This window comes from Oryctolagus cuniculus, chromosome 12 (genome assembly GCF_964237555.1).
Source record: "Oryctolagus cuniculus chromosome 12, mOryCun1.1, whole genome shotgun sequence".
NCBI classification, from domain to species: domain Eukaryota; kingdom Metazoa; phylum Chordata; class Mammalia; order Lagomorpha; family Leporidae; genus Oryctolagus; species Oryctolagus cuniculus.
The window spans coordinates 51,022,773-51,038,552 of record NC_091443.1 but is presented as its reverse complement, the minus strand read 5'-3'; the positions used below and the strand labels follow the sequence as shown (position 1 = coordinate 51,038,552).

The following is a 15,780-nucleotide window of genomic DNA, read 5'->3' as shown; positions in this document are numbered from 1 at the left end:
TGGTCCTTCTTCCTGGCCCCACCATCTAGGGGCACCAGGGAAAAGGGGGGAGGTGAATAGAGCTTTGCTGAAAGAGCCCTTTGCGGCCTGCTGCTTGACCCACCCTGGACTCGGGGCCAGGAAGGAGTTGACACCATGGGTGGGCAAGGGAGGCCCTCTCCAGCCATCCACCCGGCCGGGCCTTCCTACCTCTCTGCCCCCTCTCCTGTCATGGAATTTGGCTGGTCATTGAAGTGACCAGATATGTACCAAGCAGGCACTATAGGGGAACAGACAGGCACAGATGTACACAGTCATCCAGAGGCCCCAGACCAGCCCCCAGAGAAACTGGGAAAGCAGCAATGTTACACAGAGGTCAGCGGCATGCAAAGACAGAATCTGAAGCAGGAAGGAGTACCAGGCAGGAGCTGTGGGCGGAGGGACCTGCTTGCTGCCGACAGTGGCATGGCAGTGAGAGTCTCAGCTGCTAGCTCCCCCTGGTGGCGGTAGGTTGCCCTGCTACTCAGAGACCACGTGATTTCTGGGAAAAGGCCCTCCCGAGAGGAGAAACGAAACTTAGGGTGGGGACTGTAGAAAGAGGCGGAGAAATCTCCCTGCCTGGCTGCGAACGGAGCTGCAGCTTGTGGAGCCCTGGGACAGCTTGGACAGCGGTTCAGGTAAGATCAGCCAAGCATGGGAGTCAGCCTGTGACCTAGGGCGAAAAGGCTAGCCAGATTGGAGGTGGTGGCGCCTGGGAGCCCCTTTCTAGACTGATAGAAGGCCTCTAAGTCCGGAAGTAGGAGGTGTGGCCTGAGAGCGAGAGACTACTAGAAATGGCCACTGAGCACCACTTGCACGTGCACCCCGGGGGCAAGTGTCCCAGGTCCTGTGGGCAAATGATAGGAGAACCTGCTGTGAGATTGTTCATGGAGGAAGGCCCTTTTCCCAGCCTCAGCTGGCCCTGTTTGTTTTCTTGCCTTCTGGCCCTGCCCACTTCTGCAGCCCCGCCCCTGACCCCAGGTCCCTGTCCCACCTACCCTTAGAGCAAATACTAGGGAGAGGTGGGGGTGAAAGGTTGGTGAGTAAGGTTGCCGAAGTATCTCTGAAGCAGATCTGTCTCTGTGGATGCTGGAGACTGGAAAAGGTGCTTTACCAGTAACGAGACACCAAGGGGGAGGCAGGTTTTTTAAGTATAAATCTTCCTTTTTATTTTTTTAAAGATTTATTTGTTTGAAAGTCAGCAGGGCCAGCGCTGTGGCTCACTTGGTTAATCCTCCACCTATGGCGCCGGCATCCCATATGGGCACCGGGTTCTAGTCCTGATTGCTTCTCTTCCAGTCCAGCTCTCTGCTGTGGCCCGGGAGGGCAGTGGAGGATGGCCCAAGTGCTTGGGCCCTGCACCCGCATGGGAGACCCAGAGGAAGCACCTGGCTCCTGGCTTCGGATCAGCGTATCTCCGGCCGTGCAGCCATTTGGGGGGTGAACCAACGGAAGGAAGACCTTCTCTGTCTCTCACTGTCTAACTCTGTCAAGTAAATTGAAAAAAAAAAAAAAAAAAAAAAGTTACACAGAGAAGGAGAAGCAGAGAGAAAGAGGTCTTCCATCTGCTGGTTCACTCCCCAGTTTGCTGTAATGGCCAGAACTGTACCTACTCGTAGCCAGGAGCCTCCTCTAGGTCTTCCCATGCGGGTACAGGGGCCCAAGGACCTGGGCCATAGCAGAGAGCTGGATTGGAAGTAGAGCAGCTGGGACTTGACTGGTGCCGGCACTGTAGGTGGCAGCTTTACAGCTTTACCCGCTACGCCAGTGTGCTGGCCAGAGGCAGGTGTTTTGTACAGTGGTTGACACTGCTCAGGGCGCCTGCATTTCTGTCGAGTGCCTGGGTCTGCATCCTGGCTCTGCCTGGTGTTTTAGCTTCTTGCCAATGCACGTCCTGGCAGGCAGCAAGTGATGGCTGAAGTAGTTAGGTCCCTGCCACCCACGTGGGAGAAAGAGACTGAGTTCTGACCTGGCTTCAGCCCCTGCTATTGTGGGCACTTGGGGAGTGAAACAGTGGATAGAAGATTTTTCTCTGTGTCTCTCTGCCTTTCAAATAAAATTTAAATTTTAAAAAAGACACAGGGAATTCTCAAACTGTAAGTTCCCTTAAAATCGATTCTGAAGGTTCCTTCCAGATATCACAGGTTGGAATGTTAAAAAGCATAGGTTTTGGTAACTGCTGGTCACGGCGGCAGTGAAACACCTCTGCCTCGGGGAAGAGTGAGATTCATCGAGAGCCGAGAACTGGACGGGGCCTCTGGGGGCCATTGCAGGAAGCTGGCCCCAGTGACTAGGGTCTTGGCAGGTGTGCCCCCTCCAGCTATCGATTCTGATGTCTCTCCCTTCTCTTGTCCCCCTAGGATGGGATCGGGCAGGGCACGATGCACCCGGAAGCTCCGGAACTGGGTGGTGGAGCAAGTGGAGAGCGGGAAGTTCCCAGGTGTGTGCTGGGACGATGCAGCTAAGACCATGTTCCGGATTCCCTGGAAACACGCGGGCAAGCAGGACTTCCGGGAGGACCAGGATGCCGCCTTCTTCAAGGTGAGGGCAGGGAAACAAGCAAGGGATGGATTAGACAATGGTACGCTCACCCCTGGTGCTGGTGTCTGTTAGGGTTTCAGATCCAGGGCACGTTGGCAAATAGAACCAGCTGTGTCGTTTGCAGAGCCTGGTGCAATGTGAAGGCGCAACAGTTATTAAGTGAAAATTCAGAGCTTATTAAGGATTTTGAGATGGCAAAAGCAAAGTACACATGCAGCCCAAGCTGGTTTGAGCCAGGGGCCCTGCACAAGTGCTCAGGCCACAAGCCCGTGAGCCAGCCCTGTGGGAGGTGCAGCCGGGCTCTGTAATGTGCAGCCTCCTGTTCACTTGGTCTCTGTAGGCCTGGGCCATGTTTAAAGGCAAGTACAAAGAGGGAGACCCAGGAGGCCCTGCTGCCTGGAAGACTCGCCTGCGCTGTGCCCTCAACAAGAGTTCTGAATTTGAGGAGGTTCCCAAGAGAGGCCGAATGGATGTTGCTGAGCCCTACAAGGTGTATCGGCTGCTGCCACCAGGAACTCCATCTGGTGAGTGTCCCCTTGCCCAGCCACGCCCAGAACCAGCAGACCAGGGGAAAGGACAGAGATGTGAGCTCTGGAAAGGTGGCAGGCCTCCGGAGGCTATCAGTTCTGCCCTGACCCTGCCCTTGGAGAGCTGCTCCCAGTTCCCCTTCCCAGTCTTGCCCAGCCCTTCACTCCCTCAGCCCTTCACCCTCTTTTCCTCTTGAACACCTGACTTTTCTCTCCCCCTCAACAATTCCACAGCCCAGCCAGGGACCCGGAAATCAGCATCAAGGCGACACCACAGTTCTGTGTCTTTTGAGAGGGAGGAAGATGAGGGTATCACAAGCAACTGCATGGTCAATCCCGCCTCCCTCCAGGACTCCCTGGATAACGTGAGAACTGGCGAGGGAGCTGGGTGGGCCTGGGGGCAGGAGAGTACCTAGGACTGGGGGAGATTGGCCAGTGACAGGTACTGTGTGTGCAGGCAGAGATGGTGGCCACTGGGGAAGCAAACCACTCAGACGCCGGGAACAGCAGCAGCAGTAGCAACGGCGGTGGCAGCCCAGAGCCACAGGAAGGTACCACCTCCCGGGCTTCTTATGTCATCCCACTTGCCACAGCTACTGGCCCAAGGGCTCCCTAGCCCCACTCTGACCGGTGCCTTCGCCTTCCTTCCAGGTGCGAATGTAACTGAGGCTGCTGTGCAAGGGGATATGGTGGCCTCGGAGCTTCTGCTCCCTCCAGACCCAGGTTCTTAGCATTTCTGAATCTTTCTTGCTCTCTGTGCTCCTGGAGCCTTCCTCCCCTCCCCACGCATGCGTTATCTAGCCAGTCAGGGCGTGCAGCAAACTCTCCCATAGGCAGAGGTGCCAGCCTCCACAAAGCTTGCTCCTCAGAAACACTGCTGTGAACTCTGTTGCCTGGATATCCGTATGGAGACCTGATTTCTTTGAGGTAAACAGAGGCCCCGCCTTGAGGGACCTTGTTGTGAACCATAAGACCTCAGGGTGGATACGGACCTTAGCTATCTCCTGAGTGGTAGGAAGCCCCCGGTTGGTGAGAGAGCCCGGGGAATGATGATGAGGAGAGGCTGCCACCCCCGCTTCCTGGCCTGCCTTGTCTTCTCCGGCTGGGTTTCCCTTCCTGGGTCTCTGTCCTCAGCAGCAAAATGAGAACCTTGGATTTGCAAGGAGCTTCGTTTCCTTTCCCTAAAGCCTTGTGCGGGCCAGGTGCCCCTGGAGAGGGGCTGCCAGCCGTGAAGCCCTCTGGCACCAGGTACAGCTGGGCTCTTCTGTCCCCAGACTACTCGCTGCTGCTCACCTTCATCTACAACGGGCGTGTGGTGGGTGAAGCACGGGTGCACAGCCTCGACTGCCGCCTCGTGGCCGAGCCCTTAAGCTCTGAGAGGAACATGGAACAGGTGGTGTTTCCCAAGCCTGACCCCCTGGAGCCCACCCAGCGCCTGCTGAGCCAGCTAGACCGAGGCCTCCTGGTGGCCAGCAACTCCCGAGGCCTCTTTGCTCAGCGGCTTTGCCCCGTCTTCGTCTCCTGGGATGCACCGCAGGTCCCGCCTGGGCCAGGCCTGCATCTGCTGCCCAGCAATGAGTGTGTGGAGCTCTTCAAGACTGCCTACTTCTGCAGAGGTGAGGCTGCTCCGGCTGGGCCTCTGAGCCCCTACCCTCTGACCCGGGCCCCTCAGTAGGCCTTGGGCTGACCTGGCGGGTCCTGCTCCTCCCTGCCAGCCAGCAGCTTCCCCACTGCGGCCTGTGCTGGGCACCCCTGCACTCGTTGTGGCACCTCCTCTGTGGTCCTGTGCTCGGCGCTGGCAGCTGCCTGGCCCCTCTCCTTCCCCCGTCAAGGCTGTGGAAGATGGCATTGGGGTGGAGCCTGGTACAAGAGCATTGCTTCTCTGGGAGCACTATCGTCACCCTGAAGCTACTTATGCAGAGGTGTGGGCAGGTCAGCACGGGCACTGGGAACCTCACAGCCCTCTCACATCTGCGCTGGCCTGCAGAAGCATTGGCACATGGTGGGGAGCGGACACACCTGCCGCACCCTGGCCCCAGCTATGCCTGTCTCAGCTACACTCGAGGCATCCCTGAAGCTTGTCTGCAGCTCCCATCCACTCAGAATTCCAGGTCTAGGCCCACTCGACTAAACCTGACCTTCAGGGCAGGCCAGAGTTCAGGGGAATTGGGGTGTGGGTATTCCCAGGGTGTGGATGCCTCAGCACTGGGAGAGTGAGCAAGCGAAAAAAGCTGGAGCACATCTGCGCTGGCAGCTGGGCGTCTGTCGTGGAGGACTCAATTCTGGCTGGGGCGAGCCTTTGTCGTGCGGAAGGTCTGCTGCCTCCAGACACTTATTCGAGGCAGGGCCCCACCTTCCTGTTTGCTCACAGATGAGTAACAGCTTCGTGCCCGACCTTCGTCCTGAGCCTGCAGCTTAGTCTCCTGGTGGCCCCTCCCACCTCTCTATTCCCTCCCGGCCCGTGGTTCTCACTCCTCTCTCTTCTTTCCTCCAACCCTCGATCCTTTCTCTTTCAGACTTGGCCAGGTACCTCCAGGGCCTGGGCCCCCCACCCAAGTTCCAGGTGACACTGAATTTCTGGGAGGAGCGCCCCGGCCCCAGCCACACTGCACAGAGTCTTATCACAGTGCAGGTGAGTTCAGAGCTCGGACAGAGTAGCTTGGGTGATGGGGACGGGAAAGAGTTCAGGGAAGGAGCTCCTTGCGGGGCGCACCTGCCATGCTGCACTCGCTCACAGCCTCTTTCCCGTCTCTTCTGATGCAGATGGAGCAAGCTTTTGCCCGACACTTACTGGAGACCCCAGAGGAGCAGGCAGCCATTCTGTCCCTGGTGTAGGGCATGGGAACCCACCTTCTGCCCCACCCCTCCGCTCCCACTCCTGTCTCCCTTGAAACAGACTCGTTGTCTGCACTGTTGGTCAGTGCCTCCCTTCTTGATCACTCTCAGTGCTGTGGTAGTTACGTCCTTGAACTCCTCACATCGTGGCTGGTGGAGAGCTCAAGGATAATTTTTATTTTAAACACATTTTTTGAAATATACCCTCTTTCATCTCTAAAGGACTGGGAAATTCCAAATGATGTGAACTCAGGGGGCCTCTCCTTCTTCCCTCAACCCTCAACTCTAAAGCCAAGCACTTTATATTTTCTTCCTAGGTCTTCACTAAGAATTAAAAATAAAATTTTATTGAAAGAGGAATCAGCATTCAGTTTGCCGGGAGGAGAAGGTGGCAGGGGCGACGGGCGTGACTGAGATGTAGACTTAGGGGCAGGGCACCTGAGTTCTCCTCTGCTGACCTCTCTGAGGCCCCTGTCCTCTTCTTGGCTCTGTGCTTCTGGGCCTGGCGAGGTGCCCTCCAGGCAACCAAGATTAGGGAGAGGACTGATGGCAACCGTCAAGGGGGGTGCTGAGCCTGTACCCAGGCGCTGTAGCCACCAACTTCACATGGGAAAATCTGGGTTCCACAGTTCTTTGTTGAGGCGCGGGGGCCTTGCAGGGAAGAGTCGCTGCCCCTCCTCTGCTTGCCACTCCTGCCTCTGTGCTTCTTCCCCCAGCACAGCTGATAGACGGGAGCTCCCAAGTGGATTTCTCTCCGCACCGGAGCCCCAGAACACAGTGCGGCCGAGTTTCACGTCGCCAACACCCTGCTCACTGAGATGGGAGGGCTGCCCGTCTCATCCCCGCGTTCATTTTGCCACCACACTGGAAATGCTCCCTTCCCAAGGCCACGTGGCGCCTACTTCCTGTAGGCTCAGTTCCACCAGACTGCTTCCACCTGCCTGTTCGCCACAGCCTGGAGCTTCCCCTCCTGCACGGACACGGGTTGGCTCCCCAGACTTCCTGTCATGTCACCCATAAGCTTTCAGCAGCTCACCCAAGTGACCGAGTGTAGACGCCTTCACGGTCCTCCCAGGGTCTCCGTGCTGTCCCTCTTGAGGAGCTTCACTGCTGCCTCAGACCCCTCTCCCTTCTCCCCTCCAGTCTTGTCCGCCACGCGCTGGGAAGCCAAGAGCCTAAACAGACCTCTGCACCGGTAAGGAAGAAATCTGGTGCCCAAGCCCATGGTCCCCCCAGCGCACTGAAATCACTCCCAGACCTTCTTTGTGCAAGATCTAAATTACCTACATCAGTTCCAAATTTTCTCATACCCCACATCCAATCCCTCAGCAAATCCCACCATCACTGTACTTTCAAAATCTCCAGAATCTGACTACTTCTGTCGCTTCTATCACCACCACTTTGAAACACACCATCATCATTTCTTGAGTGCCTTCTTCATGCTTTCTTGTTACTTTTTTGTTTGTTTGTTTGTTTGTTTTTGGACAGGCAGAGTGGACAGTGAGAGACAGAAAGGTCTTCCTTTTCCGTTGGTTCACCCTCCAATGGCCGCTCCACCCGGCATGCTGCGCTGATCCGAAGCCAGGAGCCAGGTGCTTCCTCCTGGTCTCCCATGCGGGTGCAGGGCCCAAGCACTTGGGCCATCCTCCACTGCCCTCCCAGGCCACAGCAGAGAGCTGGACTGGAAGAGGAGCAACTGAGACAGAACTGGCGCCCCAACCGGGACTAGAACCCGGTGTGCCGGCGCCACAGGCGAAGGATTAGCCTAGTGAGCCAGCTGAAGCGCACTGGCTGCAGCAGCCATTGGAAGGTGAACCAACGGCAAAGGAAGACCTTTCTCTCTGTCTCTCTGTCTCTCTCACTGTCCACTCTGCCTGTCAAAAAAAAAAAAAAAAAAAAAAAAAAGGCAGCCAGGACACAAACTGGCATCCACAAGGCATACTAAGTGTTGGAGGTGACACCTTTACCTGCTATGCCACGATACTGGCACCTGCATTTATTTTCATTTTTTATTTGAAAGGTAGAGATCATCCATGGCTGGTTTACTCCCCAAATGCCTGCAACAGCTGGGGCTGGAACAGGCTGAAGCCAGGATCCAGAAACCCCCTCTGAGCTTCCCACGAGGGTGACAGGAACTCAGGTACTTGAGCCACCATCTGCTGCTTCCCAAGTGCATTAGGGAGCTGGATTGGAAGTGCAGTATCCAGGACTTGAACCAGCAATCTGATAGGGAATGCCGGCACTGCTGGTGGTGGCTTAATGCACTGCACCACAATGCTTGCCTCCAGTCAGAAGTCTTCCATCTGCTAGTCAAATCCCCAGATGGCCACAGTGGTCAAGGGCGTGCTGGGTGGAAGCCAGGGGCCCAGAACTCAATCTGGGTTTCCCATGGGAGTGGCAGGGACCCAAGTACTTGAGCCACTGTCTGCTGCACCCCAGGGTGTACATTAGCAAAAAGCTGGATCTGAAGTGGAGTAGCCAGGACGTGGACCAGGCACTCAGATACAAGCTGTGGGCTCCCCAGGCAGCAACTTAACCGCTGTGCCAAACCACTACCCCTCCTTGTTTCCTAAACTGGGTTCTAAGCACCTTAAGGGCAGATGTCCCCACTCCATCACCTTTGTGCCCCCAAACTGAGCACTTAACAAATGTTGACAACTTTTATACAATATTCCAGCAATTTGTAAGTATCACGGACAAAGCGATGTAGCCAAGCACAGTGGAATAGAGATTGGGAAGATTTTGGAATTTGAAAGAGCAGAGAGTTCCAAACCAGGCTCTCCCTGAGGAGCTGTGTGGTCTGGAAGAAGCAATCTGCATGGACCCCTGTTTCCTCATCCATAAAGGCAGGCCCTGGCCCAGACCAGCCTTGACCTTCCGCAGTTGTAAATATAGGGCAACTGTGCATTCATTTGCCAACTAATTGCTGCGCTGGAGGCCAGGCACTCACTGAAAACATTACGACCCCAGTCTTCAGAGCTCTCAAATGGAAGGGAACTGCAGCAGGACAGGTCAGCTCCGCTGCAGCGAGGCCCAGGGCGTGGGCAGAAGCACAGGACAGGGAAAGGATTCCAGGCCAAAGAAATGGCTGTGCAAAGGCAGGAGGTGCAGCAGTAAGAGCTATTTGGAGCTGCGACCAAAGAACCCGAGTTGATGCAAAACCAACTGTTTGCGACAGAACGGTATTTGGAGGAGGAGGAGAAGGACTTCCAACAAAGCTAAAGTCTAGTTCAGCCAGCAGAACATTCACATTCACAACCCCAGAAGGATCAGGTTAGGCCGTGAGTCCGGCGGGGTCTCCCGCTGTTTCCGGGGAGATAGACTCCCGGGGGCTCCAAGGCCACCCTGCGCCACCTCCCTAGCCCAGGCCCTAGTGGCACGCGGAGTTGGACTTGGTGGAAAGTGGGGGGCAGGGCAGGGTCTAAACCCAGGTCAGGAGCCCGCCTTACATCTTGCCATCCTGAGCGGTTGCCCCCCGCATGACCCGACCTCCCCTACGACCAGTTGCACTTTGTTACCAGGCTTGCTGCGGGTCGGAGCGGGGTTTGCTCCCCGCTCATTGGTCTGCCCGGAAGCGCCTCCCAAAAGTCCTTGTTACTAGAGGCGAAAAACAGAGCCCATTGGTCAGGACACCTCACAATGGCCCTGGCAAGGCGCAGGGTTCTTCTGATTGGTTCTGTGCCTGTCTTGGGCAACCCTGTGGCCTCGAACCCAGGCAGCCTGCTTGGCGCCGGTGGGGGAAGAGCGCTCGCACCCGACACCTGCTTGCCATTGGCTGGCCGGGCGCTGCCACCCCGCGGCGGGGCTCGCTCCTGCGCGAGGGCGACCCCTGGTGGCCGAGACCAAGGCTTTGGAGCCCGGCGTCTCTCCCCGGCGTCAAGGACGAAGGCTTGCTGCGGGACCAGCCCGGTTGCCAGCCCTGCCTGGCCTCCCCTCGGAGCTCCAGTAAGGTCGATGGCTGTACGCGGTGCGTGAACCCACTAAGGGCGCGCCGAAAGGCGGCCCTGTCGGCCCCCTTCACGTTGGTACACCAAGCGTAGCTCTGGGGTCCTCCCGCAGCGCCACCTGTGGAGGCCAGTGCCAGGAGTTAGGATTGGAATCCCATCGCCGCAGCGGCGGGGAAGCCCTGAGGGACGATGTTCTACTACCCCAACGTGCTTCAGCGCCACACCGGCTGCTTTGCCACCATCTGGTGAGGACGCGGCCGGCCGGGCGGCGGGGACGGGCTCCCGGGGCTCCAGGTCTGATGCGGCCCCGGCTCCTCGCTGCTCCCTCCAGGCTGGCGGCGACACGTGGGAGCCGCTTGGTGAAGCGTGAATACCTGAAGGTGAACGTGGTAAAGACCTGGTAAGGCCGGGAAAGGGGGGAGGGGAACGGCTGGGGGCCGTCGTGGGCACTTTGGTGGTCACGGTGCGTTGTTCCCCGCAGCCAGGAAATTCTCAATTATGTGCTGGTCCGAGTGCAACCGCCGCAGCCCGGCCTGCCGCGGCCCCGCTTCTCCCTGTATCTCTCAGCGCAGCTCCAGATCGGCGTGATCCGGGTCTACTTCCAACAATGCCAGTACCTCGTGGGTAAGGCTGGAGACCCCAGTGGCAGGCAGAGCCAAGAGGCCCTCCCTGTGCTGGTTCCACCTTGCCCTCCTTGCCCACAGAGGACATCCAGCACATTCTGGAGCGCCTGCACCGGGCCCAGCTGCAGATCCGCATCGACATGGCCGAGCCTGAACTGTGAGCACCGATGCAGGGCTGGAACCGCCCAGCCCTGGGGGAAGCATCGGCCTGCTCAGCCTTGGGCCTTGTTAACCCACATTCTCTCCCAGACCCAGCCTGCTGCTTCCTGACCACCTGACCATGATGGAGACCCTGGAAGATGCTCCGGACCCTTTTTTTGGGGTCATGTCTGTGGACCCCAGACTGCCCAGCCCTTTTGATATCCCTCAGGTAGGGCTCATTGGCCCAGAACAGCTCAGACTTGTGAGCTGACCGTGCAGATGGGGAGTCCTGCCCCTGTGCCAGTCTGACCCTGGGGTGGGGGAAAGGGAGCCTGCCACAGCTCTCCCCAACAGGGCACGGTGCAGGGGCACCGCCATGCTGGACCCTCCAGGCAGAGGGCCTTCGACTTAGCTACTCAAGGCCAACCTGTCTCAACTCCACTCATCTCCACGTTACCCCCACTGCCCAGACCCTCATCATCTCCACCTGGGCTTCCTGCCCGTGTCCTCCTCTGTCCATTCCCGACACTGCTATGGTTCACGCTGTGCCCCCTCTCCCTGGCTCCCTGCTCGAAGTAGCTTCCAACTGCAAGCTGCACACTAGCAGCTGGGGTTCTCCATGCTGAGGTCCAGGCCTAGCCATCCCAGCTTGTCTCAGCACGGCCCCTGGCTCCCAAATGCCAGTCTGGTCCCTACATCCCAGAGATGCCACATTTCTTAGTCCATGATGGTCACTGGCCATTCTCTATTGCTCAAGCTCTGTAAATCCTTACAGACCTGGCTTAAAGGCTACCTTTTCCATGAAGTCTTTTTTTTTTTTTTAATATTTGTTTATTTGAATGTTAGGAGTTATACATAGAGAGGAAGAGATCTTTCATCAACTGATTCACTCCCCAAATAGCTATAATGGCTGGAGCTGGGCCGGACCAAAGCCAGGAGCCCGGAGTTTCTTCTGGATCTCTCATGTGACAGCACAGGCCCAAGCACTTGGGCCATCCTCCACTGCTTTCCAGGCACATTAGCAGGGAGCTAGAGTGGAAGTGGAGCAGCCGAGACATGGCTTTACCTGCTATGCCACAGTGCCATCTGCTTTCATGAAGTCTTCATCCCCCTCCCAACAGAACCCAGTGCTATTCAGGAACTCAGTACAGCTCAGTACTTTCCCAGGGGCCTGTCTGATCCTTTGCATGGACTCTTGTTGGGGTCATATACAAACTGGTTTCCCTGCCTCGGTCCCTCACAGCAGTTCACATAGGGCATAGTGCTTCTTGCACAAGACACACTGACAAAGGCTAGAGAACTGGAGGTGGGGTGGTGAGGGCAAGGAGGAAAGCAGACCAGACAGCCAGTGGGCTCACTGCATGCTGCTGGCGATGCAACAAGAATTAGGCGTAGGGGCCAGCGCTGTGGCATAGGGGGTTAAGTCTCCGCCTGCAGTGCTGGCATCCCACATGGGTGCTGGTTCGCATCCCGGCTGCTCCTCTTCTGACCCAGCTCCCTGCTAATGGACCTGGGAAAGCAGTGGAGGTTGGCCCAATTTCTTGGGCCCCTGCACCCATGTGGGAGACCCAGATGAAGCTCCTGGCTTTGGCCTGCCCAGCCCCAGCTGTTGTGGCGTTTGTGGAATGAACCAGCAGATGGAAGATCACACTCTCTACTTCTCTCTGTATCTCTGCCTTTCCAATAAGTAAATCTTTAAAAACAAACAAAATTGGGCATAAAGGGCACCAGATCACTGTCCACTGCCTGTTGTTGCACAAGTGGGAAAGCGGGGGGCTGAAGCTGAACTGTCCTCTTTTGCTCCCCATCCTCCTCCGAAGATTCGACACCTCTTAGAGGCTGCAATTCCAGAAAGAATGCCTGAGGAGGCCCCTCCTGAAGTCCCTGCAGAGCCCAGGAAGCCAGGTCAGCAGAGAGAACTTCTGGTGAGAGGCACAGGAAGGGCCGACCACTGAAGGAATGACTGGATTTAAGAGCCAGGCCCGTGTGTGTGTGTGTCACCTCCTCTGTGCCTCACCAGAGTCCTGTGAGGTCAGGATCCTTAACCCCACTTTACCGGTGAGGAAAGCGAGCCTAACAGTGGTGAGCACCCAGGGCTGGGCCGCTGGTAACTGGCCTGGGCCTGCCCAGAACCAGGTGGACTTGACTCGAGTCCCGTGAGTGTGGGAACAGATATGGTGGGGTGGGTGTGACTCCCCAGTCCCACCAGACAGGATCTTGTTCACAGTGCTGCCCCCTGAGGTCATCACCCTCCAGGAAGCAGAGCCCATCCGCATGCTGCATATTGAGGTGAGGTGGCCCCCAGCATGACCTTCTCCATCTCCCTGGCCTCATCCCTGTCTCCTGGGGCCCCGCCCCATGGCATGCCACACCCCTTGCCCGTCCTCTCCCTGCAGGGCGAACGGGACCTCCCGGAGGTCAGCCGCCGAGACTTGGACCTCCTCATTGCAGAGGAAGACGAAGCTATCTTATTGGAGGAGCGACGGCTGGCCAGGCTGAGGGCCCGCCCACCACCGGAAGGTGGGAGCCCTGGCTCGGGCAGCCTGGGACGGGGCAGCGCTCCCGTGGCCTCCGCCCCTGAGTGCTGATCCTCTCTCTGCAGAGGCCGTGGAGGAGCCCCGGGCCCCAGAGCGCGACATCACAGTGCCCCCTCTCTCGCCTCCAGCTCCCGTCCAGTAAGGGCAGGGATCCTGCACCAGGTGGCGGGCCCCGTGCTGGTTAGGGCAGCCGGGCAGCCTGACTTCTCTTGCCCGTTGTCTCCCAGGGTGGAAGGGATAGCAGAGCCAGTTCCAGTCCCGGTCCTGGTCCCCGAGGAGGTGAAGCTGGCAGCCTGGGAGCCCGGGGCCCCACCCATGGGTGAGTGACACCACAGCTGCTGCAGACAAGGCCACACGTCCACTTGCCAAAGGGAGGACGACAGTGCGGGGGCGGGCAGGACAGAACCATGACCCCGGTGTTGTTACAGAGGTGACCCCATCGCCAGAGCTACGTCTGCCGCCCCCACCCAGCCCGAAGGTGAGTGTTCCTCCTCCTCAGCGTCCCTCCTCTCCCAGAGCTGCTTCCCCAAGCCCAGTGACACTGCTGGCTCCCCTGGGGCCTGGCTGAAGAGCAGTCCAGGATGCTGCTTTTCCACACCCCATCATGTGGCCTGCACGTCCCAGCTGGTCCCTTCATGCAAGGTGTCAGCCGCACGTGTGGGCGGCCGTGCCCTAGCCCTTCCCCCAGGCACCTTAAGGGGGTGGGCGGAGCGTGGAGCTGTAGCAGCCACCAGGGTGACAGGAAGGGAATGACGCCTGGTGGCCCCTTCCTTCCCCGCTCTGCAGAAGAGGCCCCCAGGGCCCCCATCTCCCAGGAGTCCCCCTGCTCGCCGCCGCCGCCGCCGCCAGTTACTGTTCTGGGACAAGGAGACTCAGATCTCCAGGGAAAAATTCAAAGAACAGCTGCAGACCAGGGCCCACTGCTGGGAGTGTGTGAGTGCGGCCCTGGGAGGGCACAGGTGTGGGCTGGGGGCGGGGCCTGGGAACCTGATGTGGGTTTGCACCTCCACAACTTGCCGTGCTGCGTCCGCGGCCCCACCTGGCACATTCACAGGCACCCGGTAGTCCTTTAGCACGAGCAGGGCAGGCAGGCTGTAGTCTGGACAGGTAGGTGAAGGGGCGCCGAGGCGTGGCTTGCTCCTGAGGCTCCTGTCTCCTGCCACCACGCAGCCCATGGTGCAGCCTCCGGAGAGGACCATCACAAGCCCCACGGAGCTGCTCCGGACCCCGACGTACCGTAAGGAGGGCGGGGGTTGGGCGCAGGGCTCTTCAGGACCGAGTCCTCCCTCTTGGTGACAGGGCTCTGTCGCCACTGCCCCTTCCCCATCAGCCGGCCGGCTTCCCCTGGAACTACTGGCTTTGTGGACCCGCTGTGCCCAGACCCCCGCAAGAGCGCTCAGGCGAAGGCCGCCCGAGGAGGTGGAGGAAGAGGAGAGAAGGGCTGAGGCTGTCAGTGAGATCGAGGTACCCACACCCCACCCCTCCGCCCCCGCCCAGCGCACGCTGCAGGCTCACTGGCCCCGGACGCTCGTGAGGCCGGGGTCTGAGTTCTCCTCCTCCCGTCTCCAGGTCCTGAGGGAAGCCCAGGAGCCCAGCGGTCCCCTCATGGTGTCTTCAGGTAAGCTCGGGGGAGGGGTCTGGGCCCGCCCGTGGCCCAGCTGTGAGGGACTGGGGTGAACTAACGCAGGGCACTCTCCAGTCCTCCCGCCCGGAGGGGGCTTCCCGAGCCTGTGGGAAAGCGCTGATAAGAGAGAACACAGCTTTTCCCAAGGCAGCACACAGCACAGACAGCTGGTCTGGCTGGGTGCCCCAAGGCAGACTGCTCAGTGCCAGTCACACTCCCCTGGGCCCCCTGCCGCCCCCACAGAGCTCTCCCTGGAGCCCGCCGAGGAGGAGAAGTCGCGGATCAGCCTCATCCCCCCAGAGGAACGCTGGTGAGAAGCCAGGCTGTGTAGGCCCAGCCTGCAGTGTAGCCACCGGCTAGGATGGGCGTGCCCTGATCCCAGCCACAGCGCCGCCTTCCAGCTCCACTCAACTCCCATGTCTCCCTAGGGCCTGGGCTGAGATGGAACAGCCAGAGCCCCCGGCGTTGCCGGTGGTGCCGGAGCTCCCAGAGGTGCCCTTGGAGATGCCCTCCGAGCTGCCACCAGAGCCTGAGCTGCTGTCCCTGGAGGCTGTGCACAGGTGCTGGGGTGGGGGCGCCTCCGTGGGGAGGGCCAGGCTGGGGCCTTGCTCACCCTTCTCCATCCCTACAGGGCAGTGGCACTGGAGCTGAGGGCCAAGCGGGAGCCTGACTTCAGCAGCCTGGTGTCCCCGCTCAGCTCCCGCAGGGTGGCTGCGCAGGTCTTCTACCTGCTCCTGGGTGAGTGCTGGCCGTGTGTGCACACGGGGTGGTGAGCCCCCCGCACAGGGCCATGTGGGGACTCCTGCCTGCCCTCTTCTCCCTCCTGACCAGTGCTCGCAGCGCAGCAGATACTGCATGTGGAACAGAAGAAGCCGTACGGGCGCCTCCTGATCCAGCCAGGGCCCCGGTTCTACCGAGGGTAACGCCCATTTTACAAAGCTGCCAGGAAACTAGCTCCATTAAACCATATTCTGCCTCACTGGGCCC

At 58.8% G+C, this 15,780-nt stretch overlaps 2 protein-coding genes across 8 annotated transcripts; both read left to right on the top strand.

Moving 5' to 3' along the window:
- Positions 1-28: 28 nt before the first annotated feature.
- IRF9 (interferon regulatory factor 9) lies at positions 29-7,807 on the top strand. Of its 5 annotated transcripts, none has more exons than XM_002718097.5 (9): positions 29-656; positions 2,379-2,559; positions 2,900-3,083; positions 3,321-3,451; positions 3,544-3,637; positions 3,738-3,809; positions 4,361-4,702; positions 5,603-5,718; positions 5,850-6,281. In XM_002718097.5, exons 2-9 carry the CDS (start codon positions 2,380-2,382, stop codon positions 5,919-5,921), a joined length of 1,191 nt encoding a protein of 396 aa, XP_002718143.1. In that variant the 5' UTR covers positions 29-656; position 2,379; the 3' UTR covers positions 5,922-6,281. The 5 variants fall into 5 exon arrangements, with proteins under 5 accessions (XP_002718143.1, XP_069909957.1, XP_008267642.1 ...); XM_070053856.1 differs by lacking the exon at positions 5,850-6,281 and adding an exon at positions 7,065-7,807 and having other exon boundaries at positions 519-656; positions 3,529-3,637; XM_008269420.4 differs by having other exon boundaries at positions 519-656; positions 3,529-3,637.
- A 121-nt stretch (positions 7,808-7,928) lies between these two features.
- REC8 (REC8 meiotic recombination protein) lies at positions 7,929-15,772 on the top strand. Of its 3 annotated transcripts, none has more exons than XM_051822712.2 (20): positions 7,929-8,061; positions 9,981-10,113; positions 10,200-10,268; positions 10,350-10,492; positions 10,573-10,648; positions 10,741-10,861; positions 12,453-12,537; positions 12,860-12,921; positions 13,029-13,152; positions 13,235-13,307; positions 13,397-13,488; positions 13,598-13,647; positions 13,956-14,102; positions 14,340-14,406; positions 14,500-14,633; positions 14,739-14,787; positions 15,037-15,103; positions 15,222-15,353; positions 15,425-15,531; positions 15,625-15,772. In XM_051822712.2, the coding sequence occupies exons 2-20, from the start codon at positions 10,058-10,060 to the stop codon at positions 15,714-15,716; spliced, it is 1,746 nt and encodes a 581-aa protein (XP_051678672.1). In that variant the 5' UTR covers positions 7,929-8,061; positions 9,981-10,057; the 3' UTR covers positions 15,717-15,772. The 3 variants fall into 3 exon arrangements, with proteins under 3 accessions (XP_051678672.1, XP_008267644.3, XP_051678671.1); XM_051822711.2 differs by lacking the exon at positions 7,929-8,061 and adding an exon at positions 9,727-9,866; XM_008269422.4 differs by lacking the exon at positions 7,929-8,061 and having other exon boundaries at positions 8,168-10,113.
- The last annotated feature ends 8 nt before the right edge of the window (positions 15,773-15,780 follow it).

What these genes read in the sequence shown, in the direction of transcription:
- IRF9 (XM_008269420.4), top strand. Translation starts at nt 2,380, where the DNA reads ATGGGATCGGGCAGGGCACGATGCACCCGGAAGCTCCGGAACTGGGTG. An exon ending in AGGATGCCGCCTTCTTCAAG is followed by an intron (nt 2,560 to 2,899) that starts GTGAGGGCAGGG and finishes TGGTCTCTGTAG; the next exon opens with GCCTGGGCCATGTTTAAAGG. An exon ending in TCTGCTCCCTCCAGACCCAG is followed by an intron (nt 3,810 to 4,360) that starts GTTCTTAGCATT and finishes TTCTGTCCCCAG; the next exon opens with ACTACTCGCTGCTGCTCACC.
- REC8 (XM_051822712.2), top strand. Translation starts at nt 10,058, where the DNA reads ATGTTCTACTACCCCAACGTGCTTCAGCGCCACACCGGCTGCTTTGCC. An exon ending in GGCTGCTTTGCCACCATCTG is followed by an intron (nt 10,114 to 10,199) that starts GTGAGGACGCGG and finishes TGCTCCCTCCAG; the next exon opens with GCTGGCGGCGACACGTGGGA. An exon ending in TGCAGAGCCCAGGAAGCCAG is followed by an intron (nt 12,538 to 12,859) that starts GTCAGCAGAGAG and finishes TCTTGTTCACAG; the next exon opens with TGCTGCCCCCTGAGGTCATC.